This window comes from Patiria miniata, unplaced genomic scaffold (genome assembly GCF_015706575.1).
Source record: "Patiria miniata isolate m_02_andy unplaced genomic scaffold, ASM1570657v1 HiC_scaffold_3, whole genome shotgun sequence".
NCBI classification, from domain to species: Eukaryota; Metazoa; Echinodermata; class Asteroidea; order Valvatida; family Asterinidae; genus Patiria; species Patiria miniata.
In genome coordinates, this window is record NW_024037069.1 from 6,296,296 (window position 1) to 6,311,046 (window position 14,751).

The following is a 14,751-nucleotide window of genomic DNA, read 5'->3' on the forward strand; positions in this document are numbered from 1 at the left end:
TCAAGAAACTACTGATAGATTATCAAAACATATTTTCCAAGGGTTTGGGTGACCTGGGCAAGACAGATATTGTCCACCATAGCATCCGGGTTGATGAAACGATGCCAATTCGTCAACGAGCAAGGCAACTTCCCATCTGGCAGAGGGTGGAAGCAGATGAGCAAGTTCGGGAAATGGTGCAGAAGGGGATAATTGAGCCGTCTAGCAGCGTGTGGGCATCACCGGTCGTACTGGTAAAGAAAAAAAACGGCTCTACCCGGTTTTGTGTGGATTATAGATCCCTCAATGCTCACACCCTGAAAGACGCTTACCCCATACCTCGGGTTGACGACAGTTTGGATTCACTTGCTGGTTCCCAGTGGTTCTCAACGCTTGACCTGGCAAGTGGATACTGGCAGGTGCAGCTGGACCATGATGCCAAGGCGAAGGCGGCTTTTGTGACTAGATCTGGGCTTTATCAGTGGAACGTAATGCCATTCGGCTTATGTAACGCCCCTGCTACTTTCGAACGGCTGATGGAGAGGATTTTTGCTGGTCTCCAGTGGAGGACCCTTCTCTTGTACCTGGATGACATAATAGTCTTTGCCGAGAGTGTGGACGATGAAGTAGACCGACTGTGGGAGGTGTTCCAAAGGCTCAGGGAGGCCAATCTTAAGTTGAAGCCCAAGAAGTGCAGCCTTTTTCAGCAGTCAGTCACCTATCTTGGCCATATTATATCCAGAAACGGGGTATCCACAGATCCGGGGAAAGTCAGAGCGGTGGAGGAGTGGTCAGTGCCTCAGTCTACCAGGGATGTGAGGAGCTTCATTGGGTTGGCATCCTACTATAGACGCTATATAAAAGGCTTCGCCAAAATAGCTCAACCATTGCACCGGCTGATGGAGAAGAATCGGGTCTTCCAGTGGACAGAAGATTGTGATGAGGCCTTCCAGACACTGAAACGATCACTGACAACTGCACCCATCCTTGCGTACCCTAAGGAAGTAGGGGAGTTTATCCTAGATACTGACGCAAGCAGCACTGGTATCGGAGCAGTTCTCTCCCAAAGGCAGGATGGAGAAGAAAAAGTCATTGCATACGCCAGCCGCACGATGTCAAAACCTGAAAGAAACTACTGTGTGACCAGAAGGGAGCTTTTGGCGGTTGTCAGGTATGTAAAGCATTTCCGCCATTATCTCTACGGACGGAGGTTCGTTATCCGGACTGACCATGGTGCATTACGATGGTTAATTAATTTCCGCAATCCAGAAGGGCAGCTTGCAAGGTGGATGGAGATTCTAAGCGAATATGACCTTGTCATCCAACATCGAGCTGGGCGTGTGCACCAGAATGCAGATGCATGATCTCGTAAGCCGTGTACCCAATGTGGCAGAACCGGCACTGAGTCAGATGAACTCCAAGCGGAGGAAACCCCAGGTGAGAAAGAGTCTGAGGAGCATCTCGACCATGGCACCAGAATGGTCACCATCACACTAAAGTGGACTTTGCAGCAACTACGAGAAAAGCAGTTAGAAGACTCCACAATTAGACCTATACTGAGGGCCAAAGAGGATGGTGACAACAGACCGAAATGGGAGGGGTATCTACTGACTCAGCGCCGAGCAAAACATATTGGGCACAGTGGGAGCAGCTCAAAGTTCGTGAAGGAGTCCTGTGTAGGCGACATGAGTCGGACGATGGAAGACGGTTCAAATGGCAAGTCATCCTACCAACAGACCTCAGAGAGGATGTCCTCGCGGAACTTCATGACAGCAAAACCGCACGACACCAAGGGGTCCGCATGACCCTTGTAAAAGTTCAGAAAAGGTACTACTGGTCAGGGATGTCAGCCGACGTGCGTTCCAAGATCCGTAAATGCACAACATGTGCCAGAAGAAAATCGCCAGGAAAGAAATCCCGGGCCCCACTTCAGCAGTACACCGTGGGGGCAACAATGGAAAGAATCGCCCTCGATATTATGGGCCCTCTACCCAGGAGTGAGCGGGGCAATGCATATGTGCTCGTAGTAGGTGACCCGTTCACGAAGTGGATTGAGGCTTACGCCCTGCCGGACCAGAAAGCTACAACTGTGGCGGTATGGTTGCCCGAAGGAAATCCACAGCGACCAGGGGACAAACTTCCAGTCAGCTGTATTCAGAGAGGTCTGCAGACTGCTAGGAATGGATCAAACAAGAACCTGCCCTTACAATCTCAAGTCAGACGGCTTCATCGAAAGATTCAATCGGAGCCTCATCAATCTGGTTGCCCCATTCATAAGACAAGATCAGCGAGACTGGGATGCCAACATGGCGTATTCGATGATGGCATATAGGAGTGCTGTTCAAGAAAGTACGGGGGAATCACCATGCTTCATGCTCATGGGACGTGATATATCCTTACCTCTTGATGCACTGACCAAGCTTTCCAACGATTGTGATGACCATTTGTCAACAGATTATGCACAGAATCTTCGGCAGAGGATGACCCAAGCCCATGACCGAGCGCGAGAGCATGAAAACTAACCTACGACCGCAAAAGCGCAACTACGATCGCCATGTGGCCGGCCATAAAATAAATGTTGGGGAATTGGTGTGGCTGCATAACACATCACGCAAGAAGGGGTTGTCTCCAAAGCTTCAATTTAAGTGGCTGGGACCATACCTGGTGATAAAACAACTATCTGACGTGACTTTCAGAGTACAGGAGAAGCCGAGGTCGAAGCCAAAGGTCGTGCACTACGACAAGCTAAAGGCTTACACGGGTCCACCGCGGCAAGCATGGCAAGTTGAACAGAGGACGACGAGCCCCACGGAGGAGAACGACGAGGAAAAAGAGGATGTTACTGGCGAGATGGATCAAGAGAACGATCTACAAGTCATACCCACAGAAAGCGCAAATAATAAACCCACGGATGGTGATTCCCCAGCACTTGCTACCGGTACTCCGGTCAATCAGCCAGAATCAACCCCAGTAAAAGCAGCCGACAGTGCCAAGGTGACGACGGAAGGGGAGCCTGAAAATCCTCCAAGTTTCGAGGAATCACAGCGCCGATATCCGCAGCGGCGACGTAGACAACCGGCTGGATTACAAGACTACGAGGTTTACGGCTGTGAGATGCAGCCATTAATCATCACGGGCGCCCTCAGTGGGCGAAACAATGCTAGTATCCACATTTCGTCTAGCCCCCAACCCTTGGCACGTATTGTGTAATGGTAATCGTGCGAAGTATCTATCTACACTACCTTGTGCAAGCATGATGCGTACGCGCTGGCATAGTTACGCTGAACATATCGCACCAGTTAGTTTTTGATCATCGTTCGGTAACATCATCGTTTTGAGTCTTCTCCAAAGCCAGCGTCATCCACTCATCCACTTATCCACTCAGCCACCTTCTGCGATCCACCTGTGGATTAAGTCTCAGCGGATTAATCGGAATTTGACATTTCGGTAGTCATACGTTCCTTACATCACCATGCCGAAGGAGGGGAGCGACCGTCATCGTGACCAGGGCAGGTCATCGAAAAAGCACACCGACCGTGGCGATAAGAGAAAGAGGCCGGATGACAGCGGACACTACAAGCACACGAAACAAACAAAGGAACAGAACGACCGCCGCCCAAGTGCTACCACCAGCCAAGACCGGCCCCAACATCAGCACCAGCGCCAGCGGACCAAGGAGCAACCGTCAGCCACCAGCAGTGGACAGACTCAAAAGCACACCTGCCCGGTTCCCGACTGCGGAAAAGAGTTCTCCCTGAAAGGCAACCTGGTAAGGCATGCAAAGGAGGCCCATCATCGGGGCGACGGTTCCTCAGGATTCACCTGTAAAACCTGCGGCGAAGCATTCACCCGGAACGCCAGCCTTCACCGTCATGAAGAACATCACGACACCGGCCGCAGGCCCCTCCCTCATCCATATCCAGTCTCCATGCCAGCTGCTCCCCCCACCGAACCCAGCGACCTCCCTCTACCACCGGAACCCACCCTGGAGCTCCTTCCACCCCCTTGCACACCCCCATCGACCGCAACATCCGGTGGTCATCCCAAGACAGGGGGGAAATCATTAAAGTTGCTGCGGCAACTGCAAACAGAGAGCACAAGAATCAGCTCGTCGACTGAGAGTGAGGAGCCGGAGGAGGGGGAGGGGATCGAGGCAACTACCACCATCAAGGTATTCCGCGGTGGCATCCTCTTCCACCAAAAACAGTCCAAGACCGTTGTGGACATGTAATTAAACCCTAGTTATTTAAGTTGAAAAGTTTACCCTTGAGAAAGTTTTTGTTAAAGCTGACCATAGAATTTTGGTAGTCAAAAACAAAGAAAAAAAGGAAAGTGATATTCAAAGATTTGTTGAAATATAAGGATCAAAAGGCCATGAGCTATGTTTTCGTATTTATTGATGTAAGAACATATTGGAAAAAGAGAAGAATTGTTCAAACCTTTATAAGTTTAACGTTAAAAGTTAGTGTAACCGAGTTTAAATTTTAAAGTTGTAACTTGTTCGATGTGTTTAGTATTAACCAAGTTTATACTCAAAGTTATGACGGCATACATGTACAATTTTAATAATCCACTGAATCAGCTAAAGCGATTGTTAGGCGTACAAAACAAAGGATGTAACTGGAATAGGAACATTTTCTGTTTTTAGTTTTCATTTGAAGCAAAGTGAATAACATTGTAAAATTAACAATTTCAGGGACTGAAAAGTCTGGGGGAGGGTCATGTGACAAATCACGAACTACACGTTTTATATTAGTCTCCCTTATCTCAACTGTATGAGCCAAATAGCACTGTTAAGTGGGTGTGTCTTTAGTCACCTACTGAAATCTGATGGGTCAAATCCTTTTGTATTGAGTAAAGCACACGTGTACAAGATTATAGGGATGTTGGCCTATAAAAGGCAGAGCTGATGAAATAAAACTCACTTCCTGATCAGGTGGGGCCGAAGAAGTCAAACCAATCTCCTGTGCCTAATTTATTGTTGATTGTCTAATTAATTATACTCGGTTAAAGGGTGTGGTCCACAGTGATCCACATTAAATCCACCCGTGATCCACCCAAATCCACCCGAATCCACCCAATCCACAGTGATCCACCCAATCCACTAGGTCACCCCGCCCCCAAATCAAACCGCAAGTAATCCACACTACCACTGAGGCAGAGAAGGGCTCAACAAGAAGTATCCCGGAGCTGTGGCATTCAACCGCAGGTGCTGACGTCATTAGACCTGGCAGGGCTAGGGAAACCGATTGGCTACGCACGTTACACTGTGATTTAATTTGCTTGATTTGAGAAGTTTCTTTTGATTTGCCTAAGTCAAATTCTGTTTTGTCATCTTCAGAGAAACCCTGAATTCTTTGGATCGTTCTTAAGTTGAGTTCTTGAATTGTGGAAGATCCTCTGATTTAATTTGATTATTTTGTAGATATTCTTGTAAATATTCCTCTTCTTTTTTTCATTTGATTTTTCTTTAAAATAAAATTGTGCTTTTGCTCTTGAAGTTAAAATCAAATCCGTTTATGTTTGCCTTATTTACTGAGTTGAAGACAGAACTATCCCATTTATCTAAGGTCTTGAGAAAATACTTGACAGTTGGTGATTAGTACATTATGTCATCCATGAGCTGCACAAAAGCAATGTTGCAGTTTGTTAGACTCGGTTATAGGTTGGACAGAAACGTTTTTGTAATGATTGCTTTTTTTTTGTTTAGCCGACAGCACAGTGATGCTTAAAAGTGCAAAGTTTGACCAACTTTCTGAAAAAGGCGGGGAAAATCATGCCACTCATAAGCGTGCAACTGTGCATGTACCTGTGCTTGGCTGGGGATTTTCATTTTATAATTTAAGTTGAGGAGCTGTGAGATCAATATTTTCATATTGATCTCACGGTTCTTATAGACAGTTTTTTTTATTGATTGTCCCCCTTTTAACCAAGTTTTTCACGCAAAAAAAACCTTCCACAAGAAGTAGTAAACATTTTTATGAATAATAAGGAAGTTTGAAAGCTTTCTTATATTTTCCAAGCAGTTTTTTTTCAAGGACTTAACAACTTTCTGTGAATGAAACCTGTTAAACGTTTTCCATGAGACTGAAATATAGTTGTCTTAAAATAGTTTTACCTATATAGTACCGAAGTGTAGTGCAAATGAATGGAGTACGTACGCGTGTTGGTTCATGGGCTGAATCACACGCTAATGTCTTTTACACACAAATTTTGCTTGTGATGTATTCACTTCGGTACTCTATAAATGGTGGTTAATGACTGTCAGAGTTGCCTGTATTTCTAGTCCTAGTCTTATTCCTCCATGGTGGAAATAGGAAAGTCTGCGGTTGTTACATAAGCCATGGTCGGAATGTGAAAAGGGTGTGTGCTCTTTGTTATGCATGAGTGATTTTCTTTGTTGCATGAGTGTGTGAGCTAGGAGGAGGAAAAGCGCGCGTTTCAGACAGACACGAGATCCGTGTGGTGAAAGCAACATCAGCGCCGGGTGGATTACCGTTTCGTCACAGTACCACCTTCGGTGTGTTGCGAGCCGTATTTTCTATGTAGAAAATCAAAAGCCTGTTTTGCTGACCGTAAGTTTTTCCCTTAATTATTGTGAATATATATATTCTCTGATGTTTTCAATAAGGAAAAGAAGGTAGAATTATCCTCATGGTGTTTTCATGCCTGAAGTTAACACTCACAGTTATGTATGTTAGCATTCCAGTTTCAAGTGGGCCTTTTAAAGCTAAGTTGGGTATTTATATTGATCTGGCAACGGAATACTTTAATTCTTGTTGCATAGATGGCTTTTTGGAGCAGGGTTTGACCATACCCACTTCAAGTGCACTAGAGGTGCTAAAGAGTGGCCAAGAGAGGGCGCTATTGACGGTCACAGGACAAAATGGCGCAGACGCTACCTGGACCATACTGATTGCGTGAAGCAAGTGTGAAGCGACCCTGGGCCCTAGCGGAGTTGTGGTTTCCAAGCTCAGTCACCGCTGTATTACTACCCCAGTCCTGAAGATTGTAGCTAGACGGTGGGACCAAGCACTAGGTTGGTGTGGGAGTAGAACTCCCCCCATATCCTTCGGGAGTACAGAGACTGAACACTTCAACCGCAAGAATGATCAGCTGATCAAGAGATCAGAAGAGATCAGATATGACATGTACTGTTGATTAAAAGTGGGCAAATATTTACCTGGTGGTGGGTTTCAAAAGCAGTAAATTGTTGTAGGCCTGAAGGACGGTTGAACCCTAAAAGCTTACTTTTCTGCAAATTCTATAATTGTGATTGTACTATAACATTTAACTTGTAAGTTGTTTCATATATTCGCCAGGAACCAGTGTATTACTAGGCTGAAATCCAAGGTATGTACCTGACTGGAGTCACTCAAGCTGACCTGCATGTGCATGTACTATTTACTTGATTTGTGTATAATTACTGTTTGTGATAATTAACTTGGAGTTAATAGATTTTGCTTTATTTGTTCTGTTGCTTAATTTTAAGACTTGCATGGTGCATGCTTGGTTGAGAGTTGTTTTTGCATAATTCAAGATTTTGCATGGTTGCATGAAAGTTACTTGGTGGACATGGGCGTCGCCAGGATTTTTTCTAGAGGGGGGCAAAAAGGCAAAAAATTGTTTGCCAAAAAATGCTTGTATTTCTCAACACATTTTCGATTTATCAGTTTTAGAGGGGAGCAGGGACATTTTGCCCCCCCCCCCAACTCATTAAATTTACACCACTTTGTCTTCGCGCCTCTTTGTCTTTTCTTTTTCTTGTTTTTTCTTCCTTTATTTTGGTTTTTTTTTGCTTTTCCAGGGGGGGGGGGGGCAAGTGCCCCCCCCCTTGCCCCTCCTCGCGACGCCCATGTTGGTGGACTTTCATTGAAGTTATTATTTGGTTGATTGGTTTTTGTGTATACCTATATTTTGGTCTTGGTTACTTGTATATATATATTTTTTGTTATTTTTTTTTCTAGTTCATTGTAATAAATAAGTGCATATTTGTTATTTATTTAATCCTTTTGTCTGGTGTGGAATAATTGTGTGCATCACCTTGGGTGGGCTAACGACCCTTGTTTAAATTATTTTTTCTTTTTTTCCTTTGCTTGCTGCATTCGCCCATGACAATGACAGTGGTGCCTCCAGGATTTGGCTGTGGGAGGGGGCTCACAATTTTTTGTTACAAGTTAAAAAAATTTCAAAAAATGTTGCCGAAAATTTTTGGCCGCAGAAAATATATTTAGTTTGATTATTTTTTTTTGGGGGGGGACTGACTATTTATTTTGATGTTGGTGGTGCCATTGACACCCCTGTTATACTACTCGAAAATATGCCCCACATACATATCACCACTTGACCAAAAAAATTGGCCTAAAAGAAACATAAATAAATAAATAAATTGATAACCCCCCTGAGGACCCCTTGGGTGCACCACTGGTTAATGAATCTATGCTAGAATCTAAAGCAGTGTCGCCAGTTGTGCAAAAATTGTGGTGATATACTTTGAAGATTCGTATCCTATTTTTTTTCAACAAAATTATTTTTGTTGATATGTTGTGTAGTATCTCCTAAAGAGCCATTTCCCGATGTAACTCAATGCACTGAACGTATCTCCGAGACTGCGTGCGAAGCAGTCTTGCCGAATGACATCGAGAAACCAATGCTGACCTGCATCGTACGGGATGCCAAGCCTGCCGTGGCTCTCCGATGGCTGCTGGAGAATAGTGATGGCGGCACACAACTCATCAGCGACAGGTTCACCGTACAACCGAGTAAGTACAGGGTTGCTGGATCAGAGGGTGTCCCACTCCCTGGTCCCCGTAACATGGGAATGTATAACATAAGCCGGCTGTAAATTCTTGTTGCATGTGTTTGAATTGAAAAACTTTGCACAAGCCATTTTCTTCATAATTATGTCACGGGGCTTATATCGATCTCCTTTCATTTGGTTTCATATGAAAGTGTGATACCAAGGTTAAGGCCCGATTTCACGAAGCTGTATAAGTTAAGGGAAAAACTTTCTCAAGATTTTCTGTACATGTAAGACATTTTCCAAGCATGGTCTACATGGCTCTCAAAATGTCCTGATTTGGCTCATAGTTGCTGTTTGCCTGTCATTCGCTGCCAATGTTGGTTTGGTAATTGCTGTGTGCAAGGTAAATTGGGGCTCGGGCCATCTATGTACCCGTATCTGTATTTTTGAAACATTTCTTGCTTAGCAAGCTCATGCAATTGGCTTCTGATCTTAGCTAGAGAAATAATAACCACTGCTTTTTCTGGTGTATTTTAGGTGAGTATTCAGTGAACACCTTCACCACTTCAGCATCAATCCCAATTGTAGCGAGTGACGTGGACACAATGTACAGATGTCAGGCATACGGGGAGGCGCTGGGCGCCAGGAATGGTAGCCACGTGACGGTGACTGTCACCACAGCTCACCGTACCCTGCAAACACCACGTGAGCATGGATATTTATTGTTCCAGTCTAATTCTACAAATCTGTTTGGTAGAAATTCTGCTGTCCCTGCTCTACACGCCTAGACTCATAGAACACCCTTTGTAGTTTCCTATACTATCCGCCAAATTATCTGCCCAAAAATGACTGCTGTCAATGACATATTTATTTTTTTATAAAACAAATAAATACATTTTCCCTGATATTTCCTTTCCTGAATTACCCCTATTTTTCTCCCTGACAAGTAAAATCAATCCGTTCAAATTTTTCTTTCTCTTTTAACTTTTTGTTTTCTAATCTATTGCATGCATATATAGTGCTTATAATGTACGATGGGATTTGAAATAATATTCATGGAAGTACAAGTAGCTTGTGTGGTACACAGCCTTTGTTTGACATTTCAAATCATTGTTCTATTCATTAATAGTTTTGGTTAAAATGCTTCGGAATGCTATGGCTTTTCTAAAACAAATCCCATTGTAACGAATGGTGGCGCGGTTAATGCTTTGTAATTAAAAAAGAAGAAGTATTTTTTTCACTTGCCTATGCCGCATAATTGATGCCATGCAAGATTAATGATTTTTTATGGTATCATTCAGGTGCTTTAGTAAAAATATGCCTTCATAAGAACTTTTTAAGACCAATGTGGGACTGACCCAAAGTTCCTGTTCTATCAAATGGAGGTCTTATGGGGTAAACTTACATTGCCAAAACTGCCCTACGAGTTGTACTGGACAACGACCATATTTAAGGGTAATATGCAACAATTACTCTTTTGCTTTATACATTTGTTCCGCGGTTAATTTCCACCATTGTGTTCTCTAGAACGTGAGGACTGATTCATAGCTTTTAATAAAATCCACTGGTATATATTATCCCAATCATAGTTGTTTCTGTGGTGGCTACTGGCATCCAAGCAAGTAGTAACGAGGGTGGAACCATCTTCCTGGAGCGAGGCAACCCTGGCATTCTGTCCTGTGCGCCTGTCGCATCCGGGCAAATCCCGCTGAATCAGATCGACGGCATGCGCTGGTACTTCCGCCAAATACGAGAAGAAAACCTCTTGATCTCCTACTTCCTAAAAAAAGTCACTTTACAAAACGGCATCCCGGAGGGCGTGTATGGCATCAACGGAAACTTCTCTCTGGTTATTGAGAATGTCACCGACTCAGATGAAGGGACCTACTACTGTAAGGTCACTGATAGGGGGAAAAAAGCGCTAGTCAATGGGAACGTGACTATGCATGTCAAAGGTGAGTGGGTTGGTGATTAGTGAATAAATTTATGGACAAAAGCAATTTTGCACTTCGTTTGACTCAGTTATAGCTCCAGTTTTTTAACCAATTTTCTGAAGTGTGGAAACATTCAACGAAATGATAATTTCTTTTAACCTCACAGCCCAGTTGGTGTTTAGAAGTCAACTCTTGACAAATTCTTGGAAAAAAGCTGTGCCTTTGCATGTGCTTGGCTCGGAATTTTCTTTTAATTTGTTTCAATTCAAATAATGATCAGTTATTTCCATATTGATCTCACGGTTCTTGTAAACTGTTATTTGTTATTGTCCCATTTTCTATAAGTGTTATGCACACAAAAACAAAATACAATGCAAATGAATGATTAAAAGAATAACAAAGTCTGAAAACTATGTTTTTTATTTGTATTATCAAAGATTGTTTTTTAGAACTAGTAGCTTTCGCCCATGAAAAGCTTTAAAGTTTTCCATGACAGCGGTATAATAGTTGTTGGTTGATAATGGTTTTAAATTTAACTACTGCTGGTTGATGAACTACATTTATGTTAGAATCTGAAGTAAGAAATGGTGCTAGCAGTATCAACAGTTGTTATCTTATGAAAGATTGCGATGACACTTTGAAGCTTCGTATCCTAATTTTTTTCAGCAATTTTATTTGTGTTGATATGTTGTGTAGTATCCCCCAAAGAGCAGTTTCCCGACATAACTCAATGCACCCAACGTATCTCCGAGACTGCGTGCGAGGCTGAGTTGCCGAACGACATCAAGAAACCAAGGTTGACTTGTATCGTACGGGATACCAAGCCTGCCGTGGCTCTCCGATGGCTGCTGGAGTATAGTGACGGCGACACACACCTCATCAGCGACAGGTTCACCGTACAACCGAGTAAATATAGGGTTACTGAATCTCAGGTGCCCCACTCCCCCATAAGATGGGAATGTAACATAAGCCGGCTATGAATTCTTGCAGCATGTGTTTGAATTGAAACATCTTTGCACGAGCCATTTTCTTCATATGTCACCTATCAGGGCCCCCCCCCTCAACTTTTTCCGCGATAGACTTGAAAAAAAAAAATTGTTTGCGACCCGAGCTGTTTTGACTTTTTAGCCTCGATGCTTGCGCATCTTTTGGTACCAAAAACATAACATTTGGACCACGGGTTGCTGCGCTTCGAAAAATTTGCAGGTGCTATGCGCCATGAAAACTGAATTTCCCCATATACGTACACAATGCAGAATTACCAATCATGATAAGATGTTCATGATAGATGTTTTATACATGTACAGAGTTCATAATTTTTCGTCACTTGATGGCCGAGATCTTAGGCCCTCTCCCCCCCTGTGAGATGGTCAAAATAACCCGGCCCTTTTAGGGTTAAAGGGAATATACAACATTTGCTTATGTTGTAATTTTCAGAAATAGTTGGATTTGGGGTTTAGTATTTAATAGGAAATATTGTTACACTGACTTGTTTGAAGTTTTGTGCTCGTAGATGCTGGAAAAACCAAGAAAAAATAAAAAGTTCTTGTCTGGTTCCCTGACCCCACTTAAGATGAAACGGAGCAATTTATAGACGTCGGGGAATTATAGGGGAACCAGTCTAGCTGGCTTGTGCCCGTTCATATATGTGTAATCAATTGGAAACAAAAAGCGGACTAACTAAATATGGTAAATTGGGGGCATTATTTGTAAAAAGCCGACCAGCGTCGGCCAACCAGCATTGCAAATTGATACAAAAATACCACTTTTCTTGGAAATGTCAGCAAACCAGGTGCAACGATTTAACAGGATGCTTAAGACTGTCATTCACTAACAGTCAAGTAAGGTATTTCGTAATAATTTGGTAGTTTTGTTTTTGTTTTCTGCATATGTTGTATATTCCCTTTAAAGATCTCCTTTCGTTTGGCCACATATGAAAGTATGATACCAAGGTTAAGGCCCCGATTTCACGGAGCTGCTTAAGTTAAGGGGAAAACTTTATCAAGATTTTCTGTACTGGTAAGACATTTTCCAAGCATGGTCTACATAGCTTTCTGTATTTTTGAAACATTTCTTGCTTAGCAAGCTCATGCAATTGGCTTCTGATCTTAGCCAGAGAAATAATAACAGCTCTGTTATTATGTGTTTCAGGTGAGTATTCAGCAAACACCTTCACCACTTCAGCATCAATCCCAATTATAGCGAGTCCTGTGGACACGATGTACAGATGTCAGGCATACGGGGAGGCTCTGGGCGCCAGGAGTGGTAGCTACGTGACGGTGACTGTCACCACAACTCATCATACACCACGTGAGCATGGATATTTATTGTTCCAGTCTAATTCTACAAATTTGTCTGGTAGAAATTCTTCTGTCCCTGCTCTACATGCCTTGACTGTAGAACACCCTTTGTAGTCCTACCATCCACCAACATAATCTGCTCCAAAAATTTCTGCTGTAAATGACAATTTGAAAAGAATGTAGTGTCCAGACACCACTTCTTTGTCTGTGTACAAAGTCTGTGAAGAGTCGAGTAAATTCAAAGTATTTCCTAACAAAATTGGAAATGTTTCTCAGTCCCAGATCCCTGTCGTATCAACATTTTTACAATGACTGACCTTCACTGAGGTAATATATTATGAAAAAAGTGGTGTCAGGATGCAACATTCTTCACTTCACATTTTTGGCGAGCTGCGAAGCAGATGCGAGCCTATGTAATACCAATTTCCGTCCGTCTGTCCGGGCGCCCGTCTGTCCGTTCTGACCATACCACCCTTGTGGGGTGATGTTCCTTTCAGGACACATCACCCCACTTTTTTCACAATAGAAAAACATCACCCCAGAAGAGAATCTTTAGAAAAAGGGATAATGGGAACACAATGCTATCACCCCACAATTCCGTCTGGCTGGAATGTCCGTCCGCATTCAGATAAAAATGTTGAAGTTTTTGGTTCTAGTTAACTTGGGGAAAAAAATTAAATGCAGTTGTCATGTATCATAGCTTCAGTTAGGTTCATATCATTGCAGTAAATTTTATGATTTTATTGAGGAATTTTAATTCAAGGAAATGTTAAAGTTTTTAATTGTTACATGTACATGTATACTGGTATAACATGTACGTGTGTGTATACCGGTATAACATGTACATGTACACTATGCATTTTGGGGATGTGCATGAGCTTCTGGTTTGATCTTTTAGTTTATGGGGTTGGAGTAGGGATGGGGTAGGGGAGGGTGGGGTGGGGTGGGTTGGGGGATAGGGTTGGAGTTAGGGTTTGTGTGAGTAGGATGAGTAGGGGAGCTAGGATGGGTGGGGCGGGGTGGGTTGGGGTGGGGAGAGGGTTTGGAATACTGGGTTTGGGTGGGGTGGGGATTTGTATAGGGGTGGGGTGGGAACAGGTAGGGAGAGACAGGTAGGGGGAGACAGGTAGGGAGAGGATGGGCATGGATGTAGGGGTTGGGTTAGGAGGGGGTTGGGCAGGGGGCGGGATATAGGATTGGAGTAGGGGTTGGGTTGGGGATGTGTAGGGGTTGGATAAGGGGAGGGGGCAGTATATAGGGATCGGAGTAGGGGTTACATGGGGTCAGGTGGGGATGTATGGGTAGGGGAATGGGGTGGGCGGGATATTGGAATTCGAGTAAGGGTTAGGATGGGGATGTGTAGGGTGGGTAAGGACAGATAAGGGAAGATAGGGTAGGTGGGTGTAGGGGTTTTGGGTAGGGGAGGGTACGGGTCAGGGGAGGGGGAAGGAGATAGGGATTGGAGTTTGGGTGGGGTTGGGATGTGTAGGTGATAGGGTGGGGATGGTTAGGGGAGGATGGAATGGGTGTGGGTAGGGGGTTGGGTGGGAGAGGGGGCGGGTTGGGGATGGGGTAAGGTTTTGGGATGGGGTAAGGTTTGGGGGAGGTGGTGATGGTGCTGTGTCTACATGTACATGTATACCCATTCTTGTTATGCATTTGTGGCGACTACAAAAGAGTTTTCCCATGGTAATACAAGTATGGGGACCAGAAGACACTGTTGGGGCTGCAAAAATCCACAACTGGGTCCTAATTACCCTAACAATAGAAAACTCCCCCATAATACAGTGACGGC

The 14,751-nt window shown here is 43.9% G+C and overlaps 1 protein-coding gene across 4 annotated transcripts in view; it reads left to right on the forward strand.

The window, feature by feature from the left end:
* Positions 1-14,751, forward strand: part of LOC119738161 — a 44,463-nt gene that overhangs the window by 23,541 nt on the left and 6,171 nt on the right. For all 4 annotated transcript variants that reach the window (XM_038212905.1, XM_038212908.1, XM_038212907.1 and 1 more), the window contains 5 exons: positions 8,532-8,741; positions 9,260-9,427; positions 10,312-10,677; positions 11,353-11,562; positions 12,808-12,966. In XM_038212905.1, coding sequence (XP_038068833.1) covers positions 8,532-8,741; positions 9,260-9,427; positions 10,312-10,677; positions 11,353-11,562; positions 12,808-12,966 — 1,113 coding nt within the window. The remainder of the gene's footprint in view (positions 1-8,531; positions 8,742-9,259; positions 9,428-10,311; positions 10,678-11,352; positions 11,563-12,807; positions 12,967-14,751) is intronic.